Source organism: Sebastes umbrosus, chromosome 8 (genome assembly GCF_015220745.1).
Source record: "Sebastes umbrosus isolate fSebUmb1 chromosome 8, fSebUmb1.pri, whole genome shotgun sequence".
Lineage (NCBI taxonomy): Eukaryota > Metazoa > Chordata > Actinopteri > Perciformes > Sebastidae > Sebastes > Sebastes umbrosus.
In genome coordinates, this window is record NC_051276.1 from 21,731,734 (window position 1) to 21,751,443 (window position 19,710).

General features: G+C 39.6%; 2 protein-coding genes across 3 annotated transcripts in view; both read right to left on the minus strand.

The window, feature by feature from the left end:
* Window positions 1-5,446, minus strand: part of LOC119493261 (phosphatidylethanolamine-binding protein 4) — a 52,833-nt gene extending 47,387 nt beyond the window's left edge. Inside the window, exons 1-3 of the mRNA XM_037778416.1 lie at window positions 5,309-5,446; window positions 3,067-3,170; window positions 2,655-2,787 (exon numbers count right to left, since the gene is read on the minus strand). Coding sequence (XP_037634344.1) covers window positions 2,655-2,787; window positions 3,067-3,170; window positions 5,309-5,440 — 369 coding nt within the window. The 5' untranslated portion in view covers window positions 5,441-5,446. The remainder of the gene's footprint in view (window positions 1-2,654; window positions 2,788-3,066; window positions 3,171-5,308) is intronic.
* Window positions 5,447-5,490: 44 nt separating this feature from the next.
* Window positions 5,491-16,707, minus strand: LOC119493258 (rho-related BTB domain-containing protein 2-like). Of its 2 annotated transcripts, none has more exons than XM_037778413.1 (10): window positions 16,242-16,707; window positions 14,179-14,380; window positions 13,862-13,965; window positions 13,592-13,777; window positions 12,571-13,511; window positions 11,960-12,078; window positions 11,176-11,326; window positions 10,982-11,070; window positions 9,984-10,089; window positions 5,491-9,296 (listed from the first exon to the last, which is right to left on the minus strand). In XM_037778413.1, exons 1-10 carry the CDS (start codon window positions 16,298-16,300, stop codon window positions 9,091-9,093), a joined length of 2,163 nt encoding a protein of 720 aa, XP_037634341.1. In that variant the 5' UTR covers window positions 16,301-16,707; the 3' UTR covers window positions 5,491-9,090. The 2 variants fall into 2 exon arrangements, with proteins under 2 accessions (XP_037634341.1, XP_037634342.1); XM_037778414.1 differs by lacking the exon at window positions 16,242-16,707 and adding an exon at window positions 16,012-16,194.
* Window positions 16,708-19,710: the final 3,003 nt, after the last annotated feature.

Genomic DNA, 19,710 nt, shown 5'->3' on the forward strand with positions numbered 1-19,710 from the left:
TAATTTTGGGTACTACAACTAGGACTACAGTCAAGAAAATGTCTCTTTTTAACAAATAATGGTGATCATTTGTTGCTCTGCTTGGGTTTAACCCATTTAATTGGTGTTTCAGAGAATTTAAAGGTGTTTAACATTTAGTGTAGCTAAATTCTAATCAGATTTATATTATGCATTAATCTTGAAACACTAGTTTTATCCTTAAGTGCAAAATCTTTCTTAGTCTTTATTGTACAATCATGGTACAGTATTTCGAAACCTTCAACAGGAAATGAAGATGACAGTTTAATTTTCTACTGTTGTTCTTTATAGAGTTCAGAGGTTATTTTATTCATAAAACTAAGTGAAGGAAAGTCCATGCCTTTCGAAACTTACATGGCCAACATATGACAATAATTTCTAAATATGTTCCCATGAAATAATATGGTCAGGTCTGTTTAATTTCCAATCCTTATTACCACTTAACACTAACCTTATTTATGAGACTAACTGTAACAAAGTCATGTTGTTAGTTTAGTCCCATAAGCCAATACATGTCCCACTTGTTTTTGAGGCTTCTGCGTATAATTAGGATTTCTAAAAATGCTTCACTAACACACATGCCAGGTTTTGCTAACACATAAGTTTGAGTGTCGAATCGCTGCTCTGAAGTTTGAACACAGAAATCTGCAGTTTCTGTGGCCCTTTGCTTTTGTTTTTGGTTATGAGCACCTACTTAGAGGCGGGTTTATGGGACTACTGCCCGTTGCGCTCCATTACAATTACTCAGCAGGCATGCATCCCGTCCCAGTAATGAAGTGGGTGTTGCAGTGGGTGGATTTGAAACTGAGCGGCCACTATTCTGTATTCTTGCTACTGGGTACAAGGGCTGAGTGGCAGAGAATAGCAGCAGCGCTGGCAGCGTGGCACGGTGACAGAAAGCGTGGTGGACCAAGCAGACCAACCACAGAAGAACCACCGGCAACAATCTGATCATCCTTCAATAGTGCGTGCTTACTTAAGTGTCAGGAGAAATTACATTTCAAAGCCCAGTAAATAAAGTTTGTATTGATTTAATCCAACATGTAATCTGTTTTGCTGTCTGACACTGATTCTGGCAATAAAAGAGAATCATGTAAGACAGCATTATAGATAATACGACCATAGATCAAATGGAGTTTGGGCAAGAGAAGGGCAATAGATCATGTTCAAGCTAGACTGCTTAGCTGTGGAATTCATAAACTACCTCCTAAATCGAGGTGGCTTTCAATTTAAGTTTTCAATTTACAGATATAGGATTTGGTGCGCGCTTGATGCAATTTCATTGTCAACTTCAGCGGGGGTTCTGTGTATTGGGAACTGTATCTCTCTCTCAATTTGTCGCTCAGCAATAAAAGAACATGAAAAATACACATATAAATAAATGAATACTGCACGTCTGAATGAATCTCTGGGATAATTTAATACCTGGCATGACAAGAAGAGTATTTTTAGAGGAACATACATATCATTTAAGCCCTACTCATGTACTGTCGATTTTCCAAACATGTCTTTCTTTTCAGTTTATGTGGTATAAAAGTTATTTAGGGGCTGTATTGTTAACGTCATTGTCTTCTCAAAAGCATTTCCTTTTGTTTTATCATCAGCAAATATCATTCTGACATTGCAATTAAATCATATTTAGCACAATCATAGTATGAATGTCTATTCTAAATATAATATTGTAAGACAACACTCAAACTTCAAACTGTAGTTTCACTGCATTACTTTCAATTACAGCCTAATCCTTTAGATAAATTAATTACAATTAGTAATTTATTTTAGTTTTAGGGTCATGCTTGAATTTTTACATAAATAAGTATTTTTTTTTGGAGTTACCACTAAAGAATACCGATTCATACACTGGTCCTCTAAGGCTTATACAGCTTTTGTGTGCTGCTGTCTGCTGCAATTCAATTTAATAACTGTAATGACACCTAACTAAGGATGGAGATTTACTGTCTGTAGTTTCACTAGTATGAAACAGAGATTACAGCATTTATCAGTCAAAATCAGTCACTGAATTAAAAATGTCAATGACGGTATTATTTACTTTACAATTTACGTTATCTGACATTGTGAATAGTATAAATTGTAGATAGGACATTACCTTGGTTTTTGTCTCAGTTGTTCATTGAAGGGTTACAAGTATGGTGTGCTAGCACCACCCTGTGGTGACAGAGATTACTACAGTCTATCAGTAATCAGTACAGGTAATGCAAATGATACAAGTTGGTAGAGAAGCTCAAAACTGGAGAACGGTCTGACACCTAAAATATTACTGAAATTGTATTTCATGCTTATACTTTTTCAAAATGTTGTGAACGTTTTTGTTTCTTATGACAATAACTTAAACCTGTTCTGTCGAGGTACAGATGCAACTTGTTTTATCTATTACTGCACTCTAGTGTTAAAAATAAGTATGTGCATGTTTGCCAAATAACACGGACTGTACAAAGACACAAATTTCACACTTAACATAATGCCAAAAATGTCCCGAGAAACCCGCAAAAAAACATAATGCTGTGTGAGTAATGTGATTTTGTTTGATAAGACAAAAGGGGATGATAAGCGGACACAAAAAGACGAGGATTATCTATTAAAAACTGACTAAAATCTGCAGTATGTAGCTCTCTTACCTTGTGTGCTCCAGAGAAGTAAATCTGTGGTGCTTCCCAAACGGTGCTGACCTTTTCTCTGAGTTTCAGGTCCTTTGGAATTACGAGGCATTTGTCAATGTCCAGTTGTGGATAGATAACCTCCAGTCCACCACTTTATTGAAGAGAGATAAAAGATGAAACTCATTCTACACAGTTTTGTATTGAGGGAAAAGTGAACAGGCTCTCACCCTGAGATAAAGAGAGCCAACTTATTTTAAAAGGTTCCAATACTGCCATGAGCAAAAAAGTGTTTAAGTACAACACTGAGTGAGCAAATGAAGCTTCAGTTCAGATCCTTCTGTCTTTGCCGTGGTAATTTTATGTATGCTTTACCTATCATTGCAATTACACTTTATGATCACCACTCTCTGGTGCATTATAGGCTACTTACCGACAGAAAGTAGAATCAAGAGAGCTCAGGGTGTCCGATGTTGCTTCCACATGGTAAAACCCCAAAACACAGGCACATAACACCAGAAACGGTGCCGGCACAGCCTGCAGGACAGCAGCGTTCAATTAGTCAAGGAGTAATTATTTTCAACAGACAAATGAGTTTTGCTTGTTTTTTGTTTAAATCTGTTAGATTCAAGTATTGCTCTTCTGCCAGACTGACTGAAACAGAGCTGATTACGTCCTGACAGTTGAGGTCAAAGGAGGCCTGTCAGTCTGTGGTCCACACTGACAGCTTGAGAAGAGTGTCACAGTATTTCACCTTATCATTTCTAATGAGCGACATGTTCAGTAGCAGTTTAAGTTAAATATCATTCACCTGTCAAACAGTATAGCTCATTAACGGTAAATCAAAATTGTGTTTGCCAGTGATGGAACTCTAACTGGAGTGCTTCTTACTTACTGCATTAATGTAGGCCTGCAGCTAACAATTATTTTCATTATGTACTATCTGCTGAATTACTTTGTTGATTAATTGACTAAATGTCAACATAGTGCCAGACTATAGTGAGCAAAAGATTCCTTCTTTAAAATGTTGTTTAGACTGAACAACAATTCGAAACCTAATGATGTTGCCTAATGATATATTAGGTCAAAGAAAAGCAGAGTAGCTTAAACCTGCAGTAGGCAGAATGTTTTTGGCATCATTGGGTAAATAAATCCATAATAACCTTTCAGCATATTGTAATTCAAGTGTTCTGAGAGAAAACTAGGCTTCTGCACCTCCTCATGGCTGTTTTCAGACTTTAAAAAATGTAGCTCCTGAGAGGAGACTTTGTCCAATCACAGGTCATTTGAGAGAGAGAGCGTTCCTATTTGCTGTTCATCAACGGAGGCAGCTGTCAATCACTCGCAAACTCCGACCAAACGTGATCAAAATATGATTAATATTCTGTTTTTCCTTGCCTCAAATGTTTTCAGAAACATCTTGTAGTGTACTGTTTAGCTGTAAAATGAGAAGGTTTGCTCCGGCTGGTGGGCGGTGCTTGGTATTTCCTCAGCAGATATCCACATGGTTGCCAGGTCACAAACTTTCACATTTTACAGCTAAACAGTACACTACAAGATATTTCTGAAAACATTTGAGGCGAGAAATAGGCATTACAGTAACAGAATATTGATTCATATTTGATCAGCGCTGCCTAGTTTGACCATTTTCGCTAGTGATTGACAGCTGCTCAGAGACCAAGGCCTATAGAAAGGAGGCTGGGTCACGGGCGGACATGGGTCTTGGAGTATGGGGTATAACACATGCACAGTGTAACTGAAGCTGCGGTCGAGGGTTGCGATTGGCTCAATTTCGGCGAGAACAGGCCAGATTTTACTGCTCATGTGTTATACCCCCAAAGATAGCTCGGCTCTGATTGGTTGTTTTCCTCCGTTCTGTGAAATCTTGCAGATGCCATTAGGAGCACCAGAGGATACAGAGGCACATGATTTTTTCAGATTACCTGCACTACTGTCAGGATATAGTGATCATTTTATAAAAAAAATGCAATCATATTTGCTCCAATTAACATCTGAGAGATTGAAACCAGAACATATTTAGCATTTTACCTTACAAAAAATGTGAATTATAGAACCTTTATTTCCCCTGCTGTGCAGTCAGTTTTGGCCTGTCAGAGCTTATTTAAACACCTGAGCCCTGCCTACACCTGTTAGACTAGGGCGACACATCACATGGTGAGTAGAATCCTAGTTTACTCAACAACACAATTGGTCAATGTCACTGTTAATATTGCAATATGTACATGTCTGTCACGCTTTAATCCTACTTCCAACTATCTGAACTGCTGCTAATGCATTTCTATATTTAACTTAATCGCAACATTTGGCAACAGTTACATCCGGGCCACAACAGAGAGATAGGCACACACCTCACTTTAGTGTCACTACTTTCAGTTAACCTATTTATTTCATGATAACTAACTTATTTATAGTTATTGCAGTGACTTAATATGAAGAAGAAAAGAAGAAAAATTCAGTTTCGTAGCACAATGGTCACATTAGCTATAGCTCGAAGTGAGCTTGCACTTGTTTTAGCTTGTTTGTATTGATGCAGTGTCACTTTACACGTCGACACAAACGGTTTACAATTAATGTTAATACAAAAAAGAGAGAAGACATTAAATAAATATCACCATATATCAATAGCTGCATTAATTAGTGATATTTGTTATTACCATATCTGTCAGAAGTTGTCCACTTGTGTTTGTTGCTGCAGGTTTCTCTTCTGGTTCACGCGCAGTTGTTGCCTCTGCGCAGTGCACGAGCCCTCTGACACGTGAGGCTGCATAAAGTTTCATATGACACATAACTATGACACATAACTAACTTTCTTAAAAAAAGACCTGACGCGACTGCACACGTTGCTCCTTTTTTTTATTTAGTAAATATTATTTACACATTTTCAAGAACACATGCTACAGAATTTTTGAGATTTTTACAGCTCCTAAACAATAAAAACTTGAGAACAAAAATGCCTGATGACTAAAGAAAACGTCATCCAGGCTTTTGAACACTGAGAAAACATTCAAGTTTTTTTTCTTTACATTTACTTCTCTTTTTTTTAATAATAATAATAATAATAATAATTTAATTTTCAACCATTTCTGAACAAGGCCTCTTAAACTATGCAGTAGTGATTGTGCAGCATATACAGTATAATATATTCCTGGTGCTGCTAAAAAAGCTCCCTTTGGTTTGTGCTTCTCTGCAGCGTGAAATTAGCACCCAAACATATGGAAACGGGCTCCAGTGACAACTTCTTTGTAATTTATAATCAAATTTTTTTTAATTTTTTTTTTACCTGATGTTGTCTACATATCTAATAATGATGTTTGCTATACCATCTAATGCAATTTGATTAGAACCTGGTGCTACAAAGCAGTGCAAGTTTGTAATTTCAAAGTCAGACATTTCAGTATGCATAGTATAAAAACATTACATATGTTAAACTATGCAATAGCTTGTATCAATTGCTATGCCAAGTTTGAATCGCAAGTCATCACACAAGTTTTATTTACATGTTTGAGTTACAATCTAACTTTCAATGGCCACCCTGTCTCAGCATTTTGTAATTATGCAGACTCCAAAATTGGAGATCATTAGCATAAAGCGACTTTAAAATAATGGAACAGATTTAAAATCCCTGCATTCATTTCATGGTTAATGTCACGAATTGATTGATTGATTGATTGATTGATTGATTGATTATGTTAGTCTAGTGTGGCCTTGATGGTCAGAGTCTTTAATTAGTTTTGTGTTTACGGCTTTAAAAGGGCATAAACCCTCCGCAGTGTTCAAACTAAAGCACACTCATCGATATCGATCACACTCATCGATATCGATCACATCATCGATTGATTTACATCCCAATTATGTACATTTACGGATACACACACAACCTAGAGAGCACCATGGTAACTGAACATAGAGCAAACAAACTAGTAACCACAGTAACACTACTTTACATTCGATACCATACACTACACTGTACATTAAGGCATGAGGTGTTGTTGATGCAAAACATCAGCAGAAGACTCGTTGAAGAAATGCACTGAGGAATGAAATGCATGTCTATGAAATCTATCAATCACACCACCAAGGTAAATCATAACAATATAGACCCTCCTGCTGTTAAACTATCATAACAAACTGTTTTTTCTGTGAAAACTGGACATTATTATTTACTAGACGGATGGTCTAATAAATTAAAGCATTCCGAATTAGGAGAAAGCTGGCTCTAAAAGAGACTAATGTCTGACCATGTGTGCCAAAAGATTTGATCAATTAAGATATTCAAAATGACAGATCTTATGTTTACTTAGCAATAGACAAAAGTTAACTACTGTTTAGACTGCTTAGAGCACCACTACTCTATATCTACATCTTACACTTTAAATAACAATGAATAAACTTCATCTATTTCGGCAAGCCCTGTTCATGCACTGTGTAATTATTAGGTCAAGAGTTAATGCAAGCAAGAAAATTGATTTTGTCACTGAATTGATTCATACCACTTAATCGTTTGAAGCTCTTTGTTGGGCTCTAAATATCTGTCTAGTCAAAAAACTGCATGGAAAAGTCTAACCAATCATATGCAGGACTAAAGCTAGCCTTTCTTTAACATATGCTGCCATCAGACTTTCTTATAACAATGGCGTGTTTTATGGATGTACCATAATGTCATTTATATAAACACGTGTCTACTTTACTTTGCACTGTAATCCTATTTTACTATTAATTTGAACTGCCTGTAATTTGTATGTATAGTACAATGTATAATAGATGTAACTGGAGGTCGGCACAATGAGTATTTTCAACAACAGTTTGTAGCTGCACAGTAACTAAATGCAAGTCTGTATTCAGTGTATTACTCAGTAATACTGTACGATACTGTTCACTGCCTGCAGTGCACAAAATAAGTTATAACAGCACATTAGAGTGATGCAAGTTACTTGCAGTTCAGTCTGATATTTTGTACAATTTACAATACTACCCATCTTCACTGAGCACCAAACACAAGTAACACCGCAGTCCATTCTACAATCAAGTACAACAGTAGATGACAATCTTGAACATATACTGTGAGGTGTGCAAAATAAATCAAGAAAAATTATCTAAACCTCTTCACAACCTTTTTTTCTTTTTAAACATTTTAAATACCATGGTCATGTATCCTCCCCAGTTCTTTTTTTTCTTCTTTAAATGTTGCAGCAGGGTGTCATGAAACCATACTCTCTTTAGTGCCGTTCACGCTGCGAGTGGAGGTTCTTGTGTGCGTCTCTGTGGAGAAGAGTCCAAAAAAGTGCTTGTAGGCATGAGGAAGCCTCCTGCATGTACAAGTCTCACACAGCCAACTGCAGACAGTCAGGGGGCATCCTCTGATCGACTAAGATAAATCTCTAAAGGCCAAATGACAGATGCGTCAAATACGCCATCACAGAGGGATGAACGTGTGGTCGCTTCAGCTCTGGAAATGCTGCTATTGGCTCTGAGATGCATCACGTGTTGCTTTCCAGGATGACAGTGATCAAGCTGATGGAATCATTCAATGTAAAACTGAGGGATATGTGTGCTAACAAGCCTCATCAAGCAACACATATGGAAAATAATAGTGTTTTTGCTGGAGTTTTACAGAAAATACAGATATTTTCCTTGATTTGGGATCTCTTGTGTCTCAGGACACTGGATGCATTCATGTAAACTAAAGCCCTTTAGTGACAAGAGGCCACAAATCACAAGATCACAATACGTTAACGATGACTTTTAGCTGTGCAAGCCGCACACAAACAATTAAAAATAGAACGACTGTACACAAATAAACAGGAGTGCCAGTATTTTCCTTTATGCTTACACGATCATAATCAGCATGGTCAGAGTGAATGACTTCAGTAATTGATTCCTGGCAGGCCACACTACCGTTACATCCTGTTGACGAGATCATACTGTACACATAGTTTGGTAGATTGTACAAACACTTAAGGGCAAAGTGTTATATCTCTGAGACTGAGAAGTTCTGTGTTGGATTGCTGGTTGTTGCAGCTGATAAGCAGCACTTGGTTATCAGTTCAGGTTAATTGATGATAATTCTGAGTTCTGTGCCAGCAGAGTCCTGTTTTTAAAACCTAAAACTCAGGTTGTGGAACATACAACAATCAATATGAGTTGTTATTTGCCCCAATTACACTGTGCCATTTGTCAGTGATGTTCACATAACTGAGGTTTGAGTCTCAAGTTCACCAAAATCTAAATAATAATACTCACTGCTTTAACTGCCAGATTGAGCTGACCGTGCAGACCTGGAGGAGGGCCGACTGCAGAGGCAAACAGAGAGACTGTGTGCCTGAATAACTGGGGCGTACCTCGCCAGCGGTGCTTTTCTTCTATTGTATCTTATACAACTCACGTCCACACTAATGTACTACTACAGAGTGGACCTGCCCCTCACTGTACCACTGGGTCAGATGACGGCGGACGAGCCAGAAGAAGGAGAGTTTGAGTTCGGGGAGGAAGGGATGTTCCAGAAGAGCCACTTGCGTTTACACTGCCGTCTCTGGTATAGGTAGTCCTCCTTGTCGCGCTCTTTGCGTGCTCTTTGGTAGTGGTCATCCTCTTTCAGATACCACACAGGCGGCCAGCGATGTTTCTCAAAGTATTCTTGGTTCTCTGCATCAGAATAAACCGTTTTAGGGATTTAAAAAGGCCAGTCCATTTTCAATTGCATTGTTTTTGCATTTCAACATGGTCAGAGCAATGAATTGCAGCATATAGAAACAGATCGAAGCGATATTTCCTGTACATCACAGAGGAAATCTTAGTGTATAAATTGTTAAAACTATATTTTTATTTATAAACACAGCCTTAAGTCCAATCATGCATAACAGCAAAAATAACAGCATTCATAAAGAAAAAAGGAACTTAAGAAGCTATTGTATAGGCCTACTGTAACTACTGATTTTGCAACACTAGACTGGCTACACAGTGACTTTTTCTTTTTCTTTTTAAGAACCAGATGATACAAGCATCTTTTTGGATTATTGATCAAACCAGTACAGTGTAGACAGCAACCGTTAATTTTATCAGTCCCTGATTATATTATGAAAATAGCTATTTTGCTTCTTACTGAGGTGGAACGGGCCCACTGAGCCTAATCTGCTTTTACAGATTTAATTTAAATTGGCCAACTTTCCAGCCTATTAAACCTGCTTTTATTTCATGCTGTCATGCTCTAAATGGCCACACAAGACACACAAGTATGTTGCCATAGGCCTTCTGCATGTCAGGTTAGTGTTTAATATGAATGAGAGGGCATTAAAAGGTTGCTAGTGTGCTACCAGATCACATGTGTGCTACCTGTAGACTTGGCCTTCATCTCTCGGGGAAACTTGCGGCAGACACTGTTGTAGTTGGTGCAGATGTGGTGAAGACACCAGCCAGTGAGCTGCTGGGCTCCGTGGAACTGTCAACATACAAACCAGCATTTGTCATTAAACCTAAATAGGCAGGACTAAAGAGCCAGGGTCAAAAAAAATAAACTTGTATTTACACTTGACAAGAGTGGCCACTTTAGGTGACCTAAGGTTCAGATTGCCATGTTTACATCTGCTTGGGCAGACTTGGTTCTACCTTTATGTACCTTTTTTGAGAGTTTCCTCAACATCCATGAGCTTCAGCTGCAGTAATTCATTGCTGTGATTAATACTGTCAGTCTCAGCTGTTCTTTGTCAGCTGCATTGAATACATTTAAGGTGTTACTCATCAGCTGTATTCAGGATCTTCACTTATACTTTAACCTTCATACTAACATTAGCATGCTAATTTTAGCACGTTGGCATTAATATGGCATCTGAGAAAGACAATACACACATGGCTCCTCTATAAGACAGGGTCTCATGATTAGATAAAAAAAAATGCAGGAAACTCATCTTATTTTTGTGCTTTAGTGGTTCATATTACCAAAGAAATGTAGCAATTAATCAAATTAACATGTAGCCCCCCGAGCATCTTTGCCCGGTTGGTAATCCAGCCTTGCATATAACACTGAAGAGCTAGAGCTGCAGTGAAAATACAACTGAATGATGAGATGAACTAAAGTGCTGAGCTTGACTCCTGCAGTCCTAAATGCCCACTGCCCCAAAGATCCGGGTGCCATTCATTATGCCAAATAGCTGACTTGCACTCTGAAAAACAGAGTTTCTTTGGCTCCACCTTCGAGGAGTAAAGATTATTTCAGCCTCCGGAGCAGCTCTCCCTGAGAAATGCCCTCATTAATAAGATTCCAATTTGCCAAAGCATTACATAAGAGCTTTAAGTGCCGCCCTTGTTTACTGCTGATCAACAGGTCACGCTACCTGGGCCATGTCCAAGTACACCAGCACATCTCCATCAATGTCAGTCCCCATCATCGCTGCCTCTGTAAATACTGTTACTGTGTAGAGCTCTGAAAGAAACATAAAAGCTAGTCACTGTATGCACCACCACAATTGCTTTGTGCAACACAATCCTATGGTTTACAGAGTAATAACAACTATACCAAATGTAGTACCTGTAAGTGCAACCAGGTGGGGGAGGCAAAGACGGTTGGCAAGAACAATAAGCTCCATTGCATCCAGGTCAGGCCGAGAACAAAACCGCCCCGTATAGAGATATTCCAGCACAGCCCTCATGCAGCTGCGAGTTGTGTTTGGAAACAGCACCTTAGAAACAGAAGCATGTGACACAGTCAGGACTTAGAGGCCCAAGGATTTTGCTGTGTTTCGCATTTAATAGACAACCGAGAAGAAATCGACTTTTCTATTTATATGATGCAATGAAAAAGAAAATGTAGTTGTTTTCAAAATAGGGATTTCAGTTCTGCTTTAGCTGCAGGAACAACAACAACAACAGCCAGCCACAAAAAAAGAAAAGTACCTGAAAGCTGATAATTGGTCAGTAGCCTACATCTAAAAATAGCTTTGAAGAGCCACATGACTTCTGATCATTTGAAATGGTAGTATCTAATTCTCAAACTACCTGCACAAATACTTCTTATTTGTGTTATTTTTCAGTAGTATTATTTTCTGTTAAGGTAGAAAAACAAACTCATCGAACTACAGTATGCCGGCGTAATTGTATTACAACAGACCTGCAATCCTCTAATTAAATTATACCGTGCACGTAGACCACACAGTTCATTAATGCTCTACTTGGGTCAGTTTATGTAATGATCTTACCTTGAATGCCACTGGAAATTATGAGCAACACAGAATAAATGTTTGACTTTGGTCTGTACTTGAGCTCTGTTGGTTTTATTTCACAGCCAAACAAACCACAGATGTAGGCTGACTCACCTCTTTGGTGCAGCTCTCCACAAAAGGCCCGCCAAACATAGCTGCCATCCAGTCACAACTAGAGATGAGTAAAGGCTTGTGGGCCATGATCGTCCCATCGTCTAGCTTGAATACTACATCTGTAATACAGAGGTGAGACACAAATAACACCATGCATCCACTCTATTTTAAGCTATTATGCTTATTTTCAGGCACATACTTGTATTTTGGGTTTCTACTAGAACATGTTTACATGCTTTAATGTACAAAAAACAAACGAAAAAAAATCCCGAAAAGCCCTGTTTGCTCTGTTTGGTCAGCTGGCACACTGTTGTGATTGGCCAAACTCTTAGGTCTCCGCTCTAGCCTAGCTTTGGCAGAGGGCGTGCCAAACTAGCCGTTATGCAAATGTGTTACTTGGTGACATCAACACTTTACGGGAGAAAACGCGGGACTTCAATCAAGGTGTTTCAGTCAATGCAGGAGCAGTGTTTCTGTGGGGGAGAGTAACTCCCTTTGGCGTGGACTTTGGGCTTTGTAATTTGCACATACATAGAAAACGATATATCACACTAAAGTAAAGGGAAAAGGCACAAAAGCATAATAGGCCCCCTTTAATGATTTCCACTCACCAGAAAAGGTGCCTTTGGCCAAGCACTCTTTCACTCTGTTTGTGCGCCGTACATGGAAGGCTTTGGTGATTTCTTGGTTCATGAAGGCTTCATTGTTAAGTATGTTTGCCACCATCATCCGCAGGTCAAAGACCTCCAGCAGCTCGGCGATGTGTGCAATGTGCATTAGCTCTTTCTCGTTCTCGTCCAGCTGACCCGTGTACAGGTAGCGAAGCACTGCTCGGAAAGGGCCGAGCTGCATGGACTGGTCCATGTGCACTACGGTCATGGGCCTGGGGCTGTACGTGACAGGGTCATCCACCAGCTCCTCCTGGATGCTGACGAAGGCTCGGCTCCACGAAGAGAGCAATCTGCCTCGTCGGGCCCCCTCAGAGTCTTTCAAGGTCCCATCACTAGTGCAGGCCCTCAGGTTGGCCCTGTCTCCATCGTCGCTGCTTTCGCAAACATCAAAGCTAGCAGCACGCATCAGCAGCTCTCTGCCAGAGAGAGGACCACGAGAGGGCCTCTCAGTCTCCTCGTTATGTGTGTCCATAATAAAGAGGTCATAGAACTTTGAGGAGGATGTCGACAAGTATATCTTGTGTGCAAAGATTTTTTGTCGCTCCTGCAGGACTAGGATGACGTCGGCACAGTGCGGGTCCTCCAGGAGACCGACTGGGTGCTCCTCCGTGGTGGTTGGGGGAGGAGGCACAGTGATTATAGGTGGGGGCGGTTTTGGCGGCAGGAAGGGCGCCTGAAGGAGAGGCCGCTGGACATTTCTGAGGTGAGATTTCCAAAACTGCAGGTGTCGACGTGAGATGAGCGCAGCTCGGATAGCATTGTCAAAGACGTCCTTCACCCCAAACTGAGCGACAACACTGGTTTCATAATATGGCACTCCCAACTCTTTGGCGACCTCCCGGCCTCTCTCCGGAGGAAGAATCTCGTTGGATTTAATGGGTCTGAAAAACAAGAAAATGTATCAAAGGCAATTCTGGCACTAGAATCTCAAACAATGTCATTCAAATAGAAGTCCCACTACCTAGCTAAAGGCCTCCGTGCCCTGTTCACTGCCTCCAGGTCTGCATAGCGCAGGTCCAGCTGGCAGCCCACCAAGATGACAGGAGCACGGGGGCAGAAGTGCTTGATCTCAGGGTACCACATGGTCTTCACATGGTACAGAGAGTTGGGGTTGGCGATTGAAAAGCACAGCACCACCACATCGGACCTGAAGGGAAGACGCAAATTCACTAAACTCATGAAGCACTAGCAAAAACTGGTAGACTAAACATTGAGTTTCACATCATCTCACCTGCCGTATGCAAAACGCCGGTCCTTGTGATGGTCTCCAAATGTATCCCAGAGACGAAGGGACACACTGACATCATCCACCACATCTCTGGAGCGCTCTAACACCTAATGAGAGATGACACATTCAGGGATATTTCATTTCCTAGTGTGAATGAATACTCACAGCTTAATGTGCATATGACACACATTTAGTGTTTTATTTGTGTATAAATTTAGTTTAGTTGAGTGACCAGAGATTTAAATCCTCAAAAACATCTTTTCACGTTTATAAAACATGCAGGTAATCTTAAAAAAAGTCACGAGCTTGCATATACTCACCTCCTGGCATACTCTGTACTGGTCAATTGCCCAGACGGTGGGCACATGCGTAGCGAGTAACTGGTACTGAGTCAGCGTGGCATTGCAGGCACGGGCGCAGATGAGGCGGGTCTTTCCGACCGCATTGTCTCCCACCACCACGCACTTGATAGTCTCAACGTTTGGCCTCTCATAGTCCATATCAGAATCTGTCAGCTGGGACCTGTCACAAAACAAAAGAAGCACAGAAAGCTGTGTCAGCACCTGAAATCCTAAACTATTGTCCCCGAACAGTACAGGAACATGGATCAATACGGATATTAGACACTGTGGCTAGTCCTCATCTGCACTGCCTGTTCTGCCTGCAGAGCTATCAATGGATGGTCTCGTGACTTCCCTGTGCCCATTCACAACTTCCCTGTCCTTGCTCCTGATATGGGAATAAAATTTAAAGGGACAAGCTAACAAAAAAAAAGAGGGGTGGGGGCGATCCATGGAGTTTGCAACACGCCCAGTACTGCATAATATTATGCAACGTTTCAACATTAAATCTTAAGGAAAAAGCACATTCAGAACTGTTTAGTTTGTCTACTATGGGTTAATAAAGGCGGATACAATTCTATGCAGATATTTCTGCCAGCCTAAAATAGACTGCTTTTCCCTCTTTACAGTCCCGATATTACAATCCAAACCACCTTATACTGTAGCTTCAATCATCACAGCCCTCCTAATTCATAACAAGCACCAAAGATCTGACATCCACAAATCCACCTTCATTAAATGAAATGGAGGGGAATAGGTAAATAGACTATTTCTATCTCGTGGAAATGGTGGCTGATGATTTAGGTATCCGGACTGGTTTCCAAGGGAACTGTAGCCTCTGTGTTTCTGTGTGTCACAGCCTATATCAGATAATCTTCCATCCATTACATTCATTATGTTTTTTTTTAATGTTATTCTAAAAAAACAGCAGCATATAAACATGACAAATATAACTGCTGTTGTGGGCTATCATCATGCTACTGTTGTTGCTCACATCATGACATCAAACTCTGTGTACTGTAATGTCCAAGCTTTGTCACATGATGGACCAGATCTCTCTACAAGCTCAAATACCCAGACCACCATCTGTCCCATGCATCTTCCACCTTGAAAGAGTCACTGCACTGGGAATGACAACCTTTGATCATCAGAAGAGGCGTTCATATTTAGATTATCTCACATAGTGCTAACTAACTTATGAATGAGGTCAGACTCTCCTGCATGGTGTCCCAGCCTGGACCCCCAAGCACCTAAAGAAATAACTGGCCACCTCCCTAAAAAAAAGCATCACTTTTGCTCACCTACACTAAAATGTCTGATTCTCTAGCATGACAATCAGAAAAACTGTATTTATTATAGCAGAATTTCACATTTTGATGTCTATACAAAGCCTTAGAGATTACTATTACGGGTTACTATGATTTTTTTTTCTTTTTTTTTTCTGATGGTCATTTGACGTTTGCAGCCATTCATAAAATCAGCCTTTCATTGACTGCACAATCTGCATCCCCATAGGCCAGGTCTCACCTCCATTTAGGTATATATATATATATATAAAACACAGTGACCTTAGGGCCTGTCTGTGTGTCATTATAGAGATATACACCGCCTCTAATATTGCTCATTCATTTGCCCTTTCCGGTAACAGTCTACACTGCGCAAACCCCGAATTAATTCATCCCTTCTTTTTTTATTATAAGGCTAAAATAAGCCACACAGACTATATCCTCCTATGTCAATCCGCATTAAATAAGCGTGCAGCCTCACTTCTCATCCACAACAAAAGATGATGAAATAGTGCAAATATCCTACCAGAAGGACCGAACAGTCCCAGCACCACCACCATCACCGAGACACTAGTCATGAGGCTCTGCTGCATTACACCTTATGTAACACGCCGTCACTGACTCTTGAGCCTGTTTATCTGGCTCATCTCAACACAGGAAAAAAAAAAAAAAAAAAAATGCGATAAGGAAACAAACCAGTTTGATGAATCCATCGCAGGAAACATGTCACATGTTATTATTATTATTATTACCTACCGCAACATAAGGAAGTGCTGCTGCATCGATGAACGAGATGGAAAGCTGCATGGCTCCATCGGATGCCTCTTGCACCTGACGGCAGCTCGTGTTTAACTTCATCTTCGAGGCGAGAGGTTGAACCAAAGAAGAGACCGCAGATGTTTAAGGAAAACACGTCTCTCTCCCTCCACCACCTCCACCAAGGATCAGCGCGATAAATCCGATCGCATTGCCAAAAATACGCAGCAGGCTGATCTGGAGCCTGTCGGTGCGATGCAGAGCTGCAGCAGCTCTGACCGTCATGGAACTACCTCCACTTTACTCTGAAGGCCTCCGCAGCTAATAATAGGCAGGCAGGCAGGCAGGGAGGAAAAAAAAAAACAAAAAAAACACCCATTCATTACAAAACACTGATCCACTTTAAAGTCGCACAAATCCCTATTCCACAGCTCCTATATAAAGCAGCCTGGATGGATGGACTGGTGTCAAGTCCAGCACATGTTTTTGTTTTGTTCCCTTTAAAAGAATCTGAATTACTTTGCACAGTTTACAGTATTTTTAATAATTACACACCTCTCATGCATTCAGGTTGGGTTAAAGCTGCAGTGGGTAGAAATGGAGCAAATATTATTAAAAAAAAAGTTATTTTTATAAAATGGGCACTATATCCTGACAGTAGTGCATGAGACAGGTAATCGGATAAAAAAAATCATGTGCCTCTGTGTCCTCCAGTGCTCCTAATGGCATCTGCAAGATTTCACAGACCGGAGGAAAACAACCAATCAGAGCCGAGCAGGAGTCTTGCCATCTCTGAGCAGCTGTCAATCACTCCTGAACTAGGCAGCACTGATCAAATATGAATCAATATTCTGTTACTGTAATGCCTATTTCTCACCTCAAATGTTTTCGGAAACATCTTGTAGTGTACTGTTTAGCTGTAAAATGAAAAAGTTTATGACCAAGCCCCCAGGATAAGTGCTGGTCGTTGATGCCAATTTCCATAGTGGCCAAATGGTAGTACTACAACTTCCGTCACGTGATGCCATTGGGCCCAAAAATACTTTTTTCCATAGACTTACATTGGGAAAGAGATGTCTGTAATTAAGTGGATCATTTCTTTTTAGGTGAATCAACTTCCAGGTACAAATACTCTAATAGCCCTTATTTAAATCATTAGGTCCTAAAGGTTGTAAAATGCACTAACAGCTGAATCCAGAGTTATTTTCCTTCCTCCGTCCATGTGAATGAGATCCAGACCGAAAAAAAGGAAAAAAAGAAAAATAGGCATTACAGTAACAGAATATTGATTCATATATTTGATCACTGCTGCCTAGTTTGACCATTTGGTTGGAGTTTGTGAGTGATTAACAGCTGCCTCTGTTGAATGACAGCCAATAGGAATGCTCTCTCTCTGAAATGACCTGTGATTGGCAAAGTCTCCCGTCACGGGCTAGATTTTTTTAAAGCCTGAAAACAGAGCCATGAGGAGCTGCAGAAGTCTAGTTTTAACACTTGAATTACAATATGCTGAAAGGTTATTATGGATTTTTTTGCCCAATGATGCCAAAAACATTCTGCCTACTGAAGCTTTAAAACAATGTGTGCACAGTGCTGCACACGTGATATCCAGGGACGGGTCTACTAAATTTTCAGTTGGGACAGCTAGTGATGAACATAGTGTTTGTGTTACAGATACATAACACAAATCCAATAAAAAGGAGTCAGATGGCTGGCAAACCATTAATAAAACTGTTTGATTGGATCCACTCGTGATTGTATAATTTAAGAGGGCTATAAAAAGAAAAATGCATGAGTCATGGTGGCTGTTGAGCTTTATATAAATGATGGGGTGAGCTACTAAATTAACTCCTTTGGTTCTTTTAGACATGTGCATTTATGACTCTGCATGAGTTCCTCTTGGAGCAAACTAAATAAATGTGAAATGAAATAGAAAACTTGATTCATAATCAGAAATTTGCATGTATAAATGTGCATATAGATAATGGAAAGCTGTTTGATGCCCTTTTTTTTATCTCTTTTACTCAGTTTAGTGCTGCACTTTCACAAAGCTGGGGGACTTGTGACAAATTAAACAAATGGTACATCGTACTTTTTAAAAGGAATGGTAGAAATTGAAGTAGAGGCCGAGATATGTTGACTTCTAACTCCTACAGGTCACGCTCCAGAAATAATCAGTCCTACACTTCCCATGATGCAACCAGTAGCACCTCTTTGTTAGATCCTTCCTATCTGGTCAATGCTTTCAGACTCCATGTCCTCAGTTTGTAATGATGACATCATCATTGCTTTAATGCAGCATTTGATCTACTGCAGTAATTTTATTATATATTCAAATATTACATGAGACTTGCATGTTCTTTTTGATCCTTAAATGTTGTTTCTTGCATTTTACTGAAATGTCATACCTCTATATTTTGTTAATTCAGACTGATTCAATCACTATGAATTACAATTTTTGTGATAATAAACTTGTTCTCAATGCTAAAAAAAAAAAAAAGTATGTCTGAAAAGAACTGAGTCAAGGCCACATTACAATTATTGAACAGGTTACTACTCGGTGTACATTCACATTTATCATGGTTATCACACATTAGCCATTAGCCAAGATGGTTATTAGTACAGTGTTAATGATTAGGAGAACGGCTTATTTCTTGCCTTTAACAGTGTTGACACAAGTAGCAATGGCTCTTATTGGCAGTCAGTGTAGTTATTGCTTAGCACTTTAGGGCAATGCAAGGTGTGATAACTCAACCTCAGGGTGCAAAGCAGAGAAATGACTTGCCATGGTTGGTCTGTGATGAATAAAAGGCTACTCACCACTCGTAGGTACTGACAGCCATGGTGCACAGAGGGTGGGAGGTTATTTCCAGTTTGATTCAGTATTTCTTCAGTCTTCACAGCTGATTTGGTGTAGAGAAGGCTTTAAATTCACAAAAAAATCAAATTCTTAAGAGTTGGTTTATCTTTTACCTCCGTCACTCTGTGTTGCTCTGAACTACGTCATTCACGTTACACAGTCTAACAATGCAATCCAGTGTTTGCACATCTTAACTCTGTCCCAGGACCCAGAGGATCAAATTGCAGTTGACCTTTATACTGTACTTGCAAACACATTAATGCCAAAGCTGAACTGAATTTATAGTGGAAGAAATGCTTCAACTTTAAAGCAGATTCACAGAAGAATCATTCAAATGCTTTTACAGATTTATGTTTATTTGTTTCACACATATAAAAAGACAATAAAATACAATGCACACAAAAGGAATGTAACATACATGTGAGGGTGTGGTAGAAACTTATAATAGCTTATATAAAAAAACACAGTCAAAGCACATACATTAGGTAAAAATACTATCATGAAAAAATCACCAGTACATTTAAATATTATTATAAAAATATACAGTGTAAAATGTAGGAGTAAAGTTCAAACAAAACAAAAAAAATACAAAGAAGCAGAGGTAATTGC

Excerpts from the sequence above, each read along its gene's own strand:
- LOC119493258 (XM_037778413.1), bottom strand. The coding sequence starts at position 16,300 with ATGGAGCCATGCAGCTTTCCATCTCGTTCATCGATGCAGCAGCACTTC. Across the intron at positions 13,512-13,591 it reads GCACGGAGGCCTTTAGCTAG|ACCCATTAAATCCAACGAGA; the intron begins GTAGTGGGACTT and ends CTTGTTTTTCAG. Across the intron at positions 9,297-9,983 it reads GATGAAGGCCAAGTCTACAG|AGAACCAAGAATACTTTGAG; the intron begins GTAGCACACATG and ends ATTCTGATGCAG.